The sequence below is a fragment of the Sesamum indicum genome, linkage group LG10, assembly GCF_026168435.1.
Source record: "Sesamum indicum cultivar Baizhima isolate 11 linkage group LG10, ASM2616843v1, whole genome shotgun sequence".
Taxonomy (NCBI): domain Eukaryota; kingdom Viridiplantae; phylum Streptophyta; class Magnoliopsida; order Lamiales; family Pedaliaceae; genus Sesamum; species Sesamum indicum.
The window spans coordinates 13,142,359-13,152,316 of record NC_142666.1 but is presented as its reverse complement, the minus strand read 5'-3'; the positions used below and the strand labels follow the sequence as shown (position 1 = coordinate 13,152,316).

Here is a 9,958-nt window from a genome sequence, read left to right as displayed (position 1 = left end):
GTAGTTGAACATCATTTTCTTTGATACTGGTCATGTGTTGAGGTACTATTCACTATTTCATATGACTTGAGGAACATCTAAAATGTGCTTTCTCTTGTCTCTTCACCGCAGGCTTGTAATATTAGCGGACAGAAAACAGCGTCCGCAACAATGTTGAGTGTCCAAGAAACCCACAGCACATGCGCGTTGGGCTCAGCCATAACTACACTAATTATACACAGGAAGAACTTCAGAAGCCTTACACTGTGTGGCTAAATGGAAAAGATTGCTGAAACGATCCAAGATGGACAAGAATTATATACAGCAGAGATAGTTGTGCCAATGAAAGCTCAAATACACTGATGTTACAGATATAAGATCTACAGAAAAAGCACAATGGCACACAACTCGAACAAAGAACACAGAGAAGAAACTAATAAGCAAAGAGGGTAAATTTCCTAGCATAGGTGTTAATGTTTCGTCTTCATCTGTGTACATCAACTACATCTAATCACCAAGTAAATTACCACTGGCTTCATTTTCTAATTACTCTTAACATTCTTCGTCATAGTCTTCGTCCTCTTCATCCAACCTTGAACTAAGTTGCGCCAGATGAACAGGGTCAATCGCCATCCTGTCCATCTCCGAAAGTCCAGGATACTCTTCACCTTTTACGTCAGATGGTCCTGCTGAAGGGGTGGAGGCCGCCACTGCAGCAGTGGTAGATCCCATTTTATCTGAAGCTTCATCTAGTCCGGTGTTCAGATCAAAGTTCCTGGAGTCAGAATTGACACCATCAGTAACTTTGATGTTCTCCTTTGATGATTCATTCAACTCTGAGTTATTCTCTATTGGACTCCTTGGACTCAAGATCTGTTTGATGCTTTGCAGAGACGTAGTCGAGCTAGAATCCACCTCTTGTCGAGAAGATTCTCTCTCTATGCCTCTGCTGCCCCGTCCACGTCCTCTTCCTCTACCTCTTCCTCTTCCCCTGCCAGTGCTACTGGCATGTTGGCATGTTTCTTGCTGCAGTATATCAAGCAATATCAGTAAAAGAGTGATTTTGGAACCAGATAAAGCATTCCAAACATGATATATGCCACTGTGAAGATACAGTTACTGGTGGAGGTTGATATATATTGTTACTACAAGCTGGGTACGAAATGCAAAGAATGATTCAGAAACCAGAACATGCTTTTTGAACATAATATATGTCAGTCTGAAGATACATTTATTGCCAGCCCTCTGAAGTACATTCCAAAATTTTCTCCGTTACGCACAATGTAATGCTGTTCTGATGGGTACAGAAATAGATTAACTATCTACAAGCACTGGACAGTTACAGAGCTTTGTTGGATACTGATCATTATGAAACCAGAATATATTATCCATCAATTTACTCCAAGGGGGTGATTTGCCCATCCACTAAGGCCCTGTTTACTCGAGGATTGTATTAAAAGACTCATAGAATTATCCTTTACAAATGAATGATAAAAAAACCCGGTATAATTAATTAGGTGTTTAATTATTGTATTATCAAAACAGGATAAATTCTACCTAATGTTTACTTTGATGTATCCACATGCTTTTGATAGGAAAATTACCTTTGAGCCCTTGTTTACAAAATGTAATAGACAACAAAATATTATTATTTTTATTTTTATTATTATTTAGTCAAATTCGAGGGTACAATAGTCATTCACACATTCACATTTGGCTTGGTACTAATTTTATACCATCTCCCAAGGTGGCATTAATTATTCAAGTGCAACTCTAATTAGTACAGGATTTTGGTTTTATACCGAGTCGCATACAACAAAGTAAATGTATTAACCTATACTAATTTCCTTATACATCAAAGTAAACGGGGCTTAAGGGTTTCTCATAGTTATTAAGTACATTGATATGATAGTTATAAAGATATAAGCAACTTTAAATGTTATATAGCCGACAACTAATTTTGGTAAATTGCATGCAATGGATCTTTAATCCTACAATTTTAAATCTTAATCAGGTCATATATAGGCCATGGTGAACAGTGAACACAACTGTATTAACTCAGTTATTACATTAAAAACACGAAGAAAATTACAAGAAACTCGGTACAAGGAGAACCGAACCAAAACTACCTGATTTAACTGTAAGGCAATTCATCTGGAAGAATATTTTTTATTATACTAGTTATTGTCACACGCGGTTCCCGGGAGCATATAAAAAGAACTTTGGCGTAAGATCATTAAAATAAAATTGTTAAAGGAGTAAATTATAATACGTATGGAGAAGTAAGGTGACAGAGAAATGTGGGGTAGTGGATAGTTAAAAAAAAATTAATAATTATAAAATTATTAAAAATATTGAAATTACTAATCTGACCAAAAAATTTTAAAGAGAAGAAATAAAATAATGATAAATTGAAGCAATCTAAAGTTGGTACAATCAAATGATTTTCTTTTATAATAGTATAGATATAAAGTCAGAATAACAAAATTTCAGTGAAGAAAATCATACCATAGTGCCTCTTTTCAACTCTTCATCACTGTCATTCGATTCGTTGGCCACAACTTTCCTGGCACTAAATTATTTTAGTACTCATTTTGGGTGACTAAATAGGGGTTATCCCAGCAAAAGGAAAATAATCTAACAAGAGGAATCAAGGCAGGAAAAAATTTCAAACCTTCTTTTCGATGTATCAGCTGCAGCATCAGAATTACCATAGTCAGGAACCTTGCTGACAACTTCTCTCAAAAAGTCAAACACATTATAACTGTGCACGCATTGCTTTCTGCATATAGAGAGCGAGAGACTCAGAAGGTGCAGCCTATTATTGGGTATTAACAAAATGCTTAGCTTGTATTTCTGACTAAAGAAAATGAACTGCAATGCTTTCTGTCAAAATAAATTTCATACAAATTCCATAAGTGTATTTAACTACACTAAGCTCAGTGCAAGTGGTACAATGTCTTGTTTAGCTAGGACCAACCAAAAGTTCAAAAAGTACAGTCCGCATATAATTAATCCAAGAAATACAAAGTGTATGAAAGATACTGAGAGAGCACATCCATCACCATCAAAAGTCTTTTCTTCTGACTAGAGATGGACGCAGACGAAAAAGTTTGAGGGGCTGGAATATTACTGAAGTAACTATTTAATATTTTTTTTTACAGAATCCTAGTAATTAGTTCTAATTCAACAAATAAATAAAGATAATGATTGACATGATAAAAAGCAAAATTTTCATATTATGAACAACTAGAATTATCATGGGTGGATGTTGGAATTTAGGAAGAGAAGAAGTATTAGGTCTCAAATTCTTCTTTCAAAGACTTAACTTCTAGCTTCTAAGACTCCTATTAATTTATGTCTTTTCCTATTCTTTTAGTTTAATTTATTTGGGCATCTAATGCAATTAAATAAATTAAGGACCTTAAAACTTTTACATTTATACATTGGTTTTTGTTGTTTTGAACTCACATAAACACACTCTGGAGGGTAACTAAAATAATTTAGAAGGGCCATCAAATACAAAAATCATAGTTAAACATAAATCTAAAGAACAAATTGGATCCATCCCTTCTTCTGACTTATTGGGAATGTTTAAATGTATTATTCTCTTTTATCTACATTGTTTTGACATAAAACTTCAAACTAAATGGTGAAGAACTGCATAAAAGATATTGCTTGAATAAATAAATGATCTTTGACCACAAAACTTCAAGGGACCAAACAATTTGGAGTGAGAAGTATGTCATAGTAGAAAGATCAGTGGCATAAAACAAGATGCAATTTGAAAAAGGAAAGAAAACTGAAACCACACCTCCGAATCATAAGTTTCCAGTTATAAATCAGCTCTTTCAAGATCAAAGAAAATTGGAGGGGAAGGGCAGCCACTAGGTAGCTAAAGGTAATCAAGCTTAAATTACATGCAAAAAGTTATTGTAGCATCATGGTTTTAAAACTATTTAATATAAAGGGTCCTTCAAAATGCGAATCCGCAATTTGCTTATTAAGATTAACAATCCACAGGACAAGTCGTAGTAATAGGTTGATGCTCACAGACTGGTTAGTTGTGCACTGGGATAAAATTTTTAGGGTAAAGGAATGCTTTTAGCAAACACCTCACACGGAAAATGAATAATGAGACCTGAAAAGACAAATGCATTCAGGTTGCACAACATATGTAAAGCATCAGATCAAAGTGCGAAATCATTCAAATCAGGCACCGGATCCCACATTAAAAGAGCTGTGGAGAACCTCTGCGACTCCTAACACTAACAGACCGCACAAGGCTGTAACAAAGTCATTAATCAAATTAAAGAGGATGAAGATAAAAGATACAGTTAAGATGGAACTCCACTCACAAGTGCAGCGAACTAACAGTCTTTGCCCCTCTGTGTATGGTTATGCCGTATGTACGATCACAAAGATCTTGCAGAAACAATTCCAAAGCCTTGGCTGCATCAATATGCCAGAAGGGCGAACAATATAAGATTCAATGACACCCAACAAAGTGGATGGTCCAACAACTAGTAAATACATACAGACTAAAACAGGTACTGCCATTGCAATCTTCCCAACATCCTCATCAGCTTGCATGATCTTTTTAATACGAGCCTGACAAGCACAAGTTTATGGAATATATTTGTTATTAGGAGAACATACAAGAAGGTGCTAAATTTGTCATGTCACATTTTGTCCATCTTCTGGGGAAAACTTTCTATTCTTTAATGCAGAAATTATCACGTAAAAAAGCCATGGAATTTCTAGCTGAAAATTAGGCAAACTTTGAGTAATTTCTTAGATCAGACATAATACAACTTATTAGCATATTCTATCATTCCCCAGGAGAATAGTACTATTAAAGAACTCTTGGGTAGTATGAGTGATCTTATTTTGTCACGAGCCTGCTGCTGTGCTTAAGATTATTCTTCTGCAACCAACCAGTGTCACTTCAAGGTGAAAAATCAATTAAGAGAACCAAAATATCTAGCTACAATTGGTGTGGTAATCACATGTACAACAACCTAATATCATTTTGTCTTGTGATCTTAAATTGCAGATCTTCAAGGCATATGATACTTGGACTGAGTACATTACGGGCACATGAATTGGCTCAATTATGGTCACATGAATTGGCTTAAGAGCCAAAAGATATAATACAAACACAGCTAATTTGCAGTCTTCTAGTTTTAGGTAACTTTTCTGAAACCTTGAAGCATGAAAGCAAGTGGTGAAACACAATATGCACTTTAAAAACCTACTGGCCACCTTGAGTCCAACTTTCAAAATCTAATAGACATGATGGAAAGAAGTCATTAAAGTTAAACCTACAAACTTTCAGTCTTACAAACCTCAGACCCTATTTCCACATTTTTATTTCCGCAGAAAATAGAAAACATATCTTTCCACTCAAAAATTGAAAAATGAAACCCAGCAATCCCTATAATCACTTACAAGTGGAAGCACTAGTATTTTCAGAATCAGCTATGAGTTGGCAATTTCAGGGCAATTGCAGCATTTTGCGGCAATGCAATCGTGACAAGTAATGTCTTGAGTGAGAGTAAGAACGCGTAACTAACAAAGTTGAAAGTCATGAAATTTATCCATCCCTTTTGTTTCTTCCTCACAAGCGTTTCCAACCATTCTGGTTTGGTACTTTGGGTTTGCAATGGATGAACACAACATTTAATTAGGTCCTTTGAAATAAGCATTGTAGAGAGAATAACAAATGTTTGAACTTGTAGATCCCACAATAAGATTAAAACCAATAAGCATATATGGTTTTTCAATAGTATTTAAGCTGTTTTAAGGTGCAAAAACAAGCAGTGACCAGCTCATACTACTGATGGAAGAATAAGATAAACGAGTCAGTCTGACTGGAGGCAAGAAGGTTGAGCGGTCAACAGAGACAAGAACCACAGAGAAGAGAAAGATCAGAAGTGAAAATTGCATCCCAAAAGCCTTACATTCACAAGCAAGACAAATGGGTACATATAAACTTTAGGATCAACCTTCCCCTGAAATCTAAGGCTCAAATTTCTTGCACGACAGAACAAACTAGAAGCTTGACTGACAACCCAAGCAACCAGTTCTAATTAAATGACTTGAATAATTAACCGAAAAATGAGTATTAACTTGTAAAGAGACTTGAGTCATGTCAATGAGCGCTTCTAAAGAGTTATACCCAGAGATTATTAATGGTACCAAATTGGATAGAATCCCAATTTTCAGGTCAAACTGTAGAACAAAAGCAGCCTAGGGAAGCCTGCTAGTGGTTGTCGCTTGCCCGTTACTGGTTCTCCATGCACCTCAGTGCTTATTAGGAAGGTGAACAAATCCTGCTAGTGGTCCTGGCTTACCATTCACAGGACCCTAATCTCCCTTCTCTTCAATCTGAGTATACTCAAAATGTGATGGCTGAACTAAACTCCTTTACAGAATGATACTAGCAAGGGACAAGATCATGAAATAATGCAAACAAAAATAAACAAAGAAGGAATCAATGGACATTTCCTCGACAAAAAGGGAAAGGCGAATGGCAAAAGACAAAGAAGAAAGCACTAAATCTTCAACTTCCAAAAAACACCAAGGGGTCTATTCCATGCATTCAACTTTTAACAGAAGTGGCTGGAGTAAAAATGAAGAGTTTAACCTTAATTCAGTACAAGACTCGAGAACCACATATATTGCAGCAAAATACGAAACAAAGTAGAACGACTTAAACACTTGACAACACACTGGCGTGTTGTAAATGTGATGCAATATTAGTACTTTTCTTCAGAAGTGCATAAATATTATCCACAAACACCGGTGAATTCTCTGAACTTGTATTTATCTTTCCTTTTCGAACATAAATGAAAATCCCAAACGAAGAGGCCATAAAGACACAAGTACAAAGCACAGTGCAACTTCACTTCATAAAAGAAAAAACTCCAAAAGGAAATTCAGAAAAGAAAAAAGGAAACACGAGATCAGAACGAATTCCAGTTATAACAAACCGTTAAAACCATTGAATTTAAACCTCACAGTTAATGAATAATTCGGACTTAGTAAAACACCAAAAGAAAGTTATCAGAAAGACTGCAAAAACATAAACAAATAAATTAAAATCCCAGAAAAAGCGGAGAGACTTACAGCGGGGAAACGAGTATCAAGCTTCTTCCTCATGGCGCAATCAGATTTGTTCAACCATAATAAAAAGTTCAACTCAAAACACTAATAACAGAATAAAAAACACACAAGACCCCCTAACCCAATCAAGCTAATCCAACTATCCGTCGTCAGAAACCTAACGCGGAAAAAAACTAATCAACAAGAGAGAGTGAGAAACAGAGAAATTAAGAAAAACCCGGAAAAACAATGATTGATATAATGATTGAAAAAAGCATAAACAAACTATATTATTCGGTTCAGATCCGAAAAGCAGATACTGGGTGCTAATTCTCTCGATGAGTACGTAGAAATAGTGGTTTTGAGAAAATAAAAATTCAAAAAAAATGAAAAGGCAGAGAAAATTTTCCCCCTGATACTGGTGTATGTGTGAAGGGATTGCACTGTAGAGGAGGGGGAGGTTCAAGTGATAAAGCACGACGTACTGAACTCAACTGATGATGAGAACGAGAATTGGAATAAAGAAAAAATATGAAATTGCTACGCACGTAACGGGGGTTTCACGTAAGAGGTACCACATTGACTTTTTTCTTTGGTAAAGTAAAAGTTGAAAAAAAGTAAAAGTTGGCACCAAAGGAATGCACCATCATAAATTAGTAGTGGCGTCGATCAAAATATTCAAAGAGATAGATTTATTGAGTTAAATTACATAATATTCAATGTGTCTTGGAGGTCAACACACCATTATATTTGAGTAGGAGTTATTTTTGTCCTATTTATTATGGGATTGGCAGTTTTAATTCTCGTTATTCATAAAAAATAGCACTTTTTGTTCTCATTTACTTTTTTATCTACAATTTAATGGTGTAGTGTACATGTTTAACATGCGATCGTTAAATATTTTTGGCCAAAGAGAAATTGGTTTATTTTTCATATTGAAACCATTTTTGATGTAAATACATTTGAGGGAAAAAAAAATAAATTTTGAAGGAATTAGGATAAAAAACATAGTGATTTCTCTCTTCTCTCATAAAAATTGAATCATATCATTCCCATATTTTTATAAGTTGAAGTCAAGTAGAAGCAACTCAAAAAATCATGTCTTTCACAAGTGAATCAACTAGGGCAAATGAAGCACTCATATGCTACTATTGGAAAAATGATCAATTATTCCTCCAACTAAAAATACTAAACTGCAATGTGTTAGGCACGTGACCTACATCCTGGGGCGGCAACGGGGTGAGTTTGGGTGGACCTGAAACCCCCCCTCCCTCGCCAACTTCGAGACAGACCCGGGCCCCGCCCCGGTATAAAATCCATCGGGGGAGGGGGGGGAAGGGTCTAACCTGGTGGACCTGATTATACTTTTTCTTTTTATTTATTGTACCAATATAAAAAATTTCAACATATCAGTTACAAATAAATTTTGTTCATTAAATATTCAAGTCCAAAAATATACTCTCAAATTAAAATAAATACAACATCATCATTAATCTTCTTCCTCGTCAAGAATTGTTGGACAATTTTTAACTTTTCAACTGTTGAACAAGTATCTAACAATAAACAAACAAAAATATAATATTTTATTAATATTTATTCTACCACAATAAGTTTAAAAAAATATAATTAAAATTTTACTTACCATTTACCTCATTGCACAACCAACGACGAGAACACATCAATGCCTCCAAAATAACATATATATATATATTATATATATACATAAATTACAAAAATTACAAAATTTTTTGAAATTTCAGAATATAATTACCAGGATATCACAAACCAAGAATAATTCGAATATAACAATCATTGTTGAAATCATATAAGGAAATATAAAGATCTTAACAAATAATGATTATAACAATTATATAAATAGAAATTGTAATAAGAATAATATATGAAGCAGGAATTAAAGACAATTATAGTTGAAAACTTACTGGATATCCGAATTTGTGTATAATGAATTTACAGAATAATTGGATGTACAAAGATATTAATTACCAAAGATATCCGAATCTGTATTCTGAAAGAAGTACTAGATGAAGAACAAGAGGAAAAACTCGAAATAAGAAGCAAATGCTAGAGAAGTGAGTGTGTGAGAAATGCTCTCAAATGAGTCGTGTTTTTTCTCCTTCAATTGCTTCCATTTATAGACGTGGATGATCCTCCTTTTCTTCATGCACTTGTTTGCTGATTGTGGCTGTCATTCAAGCCTCCATAATGTAGCTAGTGGGCTGAAAAAGTTGAATTAAAGCTGATTTTTTACTTTTTTTATTCTTTTTTACATCATTGTTGCATTATCTTAAATTTATATGGAATTGGACTAAAAGTCCCAAAACAATCATCTTCATTTTCGTCTCCAAGGTTGATTGGCGATGGAGAGTCTTCTTTGTCACTTTGTATTTCTTTAAGAATTTTTTTATTTTTCTCTGTGGTGGTTGCTTTGGCTATTCTTGCTAATAAATTATTTTTCCTCAGTAGAAATTGTTCTTGCACTGAATTGATCTATTTTTCAAGAATTGTTGATGTTTTGCACATTGTGGAATTTTGTTTGAACCATTCAAGAATTGCTATCTTTTCAAAAGTTTCAGTGTTCATTTTGTCCCACCATTTGACACAACATTCTTTTTCAAAGAAAATATGACCGTGTCTTCATCAATTTGGAGATGTTTAAATTGTGGTTTAATTTTCAGTATCCAGGTGAGGTTGAATTCAATGTAAAATTTGAGCAATTGGGAAGGTGTTATCCTGGAAACATACTGATTTTAAGGTTCTCTGTAAAGAATTTGAAGGCTTCTTGGACTGATTTTGGGAGAATTTGTGGTTCTGGTCCAAAATAATACCACCATCTGACGAACTAATTTGGAAT

At 34.5% G+C, this 9,958-nt stretch overlaps 1 protein-coding gene across 4 annotated transcripts; it reads right to left on the bottom strand.

The window, feature by feature from the left end:
• Positions 1-265: 265 nt before the first annotated feature.
• LOC105172246 (uncharacterized) lies at positions 266-9,185 on the bottom strand. Of its 4 annotated transcripts, none has more exons than XM_020697354.2 (6): positions 7,111-9,185; positions 4,518-4,590; positions 4,338-4,431; positions 2,654-2,761; positions 2,488-2,551; positions 266-1,005 (listed from the first exon to the last, which is right to left on the bottom strand). In XM_020697354.2, the coding sequence occupies exons 1-6, from the start codon at positions 7,141-7,143 to the stop codon at positions 532-534; spliced, it is 846 nt and encodes a 281-aa protein (XP_020553013.1). In that variant the 5' UTR covers positions 7,144-9,185; the 3' UTR covers positions 266-531. The 4 variants fall into 4 exon arrangements, with proteins under 4 accessions (XP_020553013.1, XP_020553014.1, XP_088742109.1 ...); XM_020697355.2 differs by having other exon boundaries at positions 2,488-2,545; positions 7,111-8,820; XM_088885983.1 differs by lacking the exon at positions 7,111-9,185 and adding an exon at positions 6,161-7,100.
• Positions 9,186-9,958: the final 773 nt, after the last annotated feature.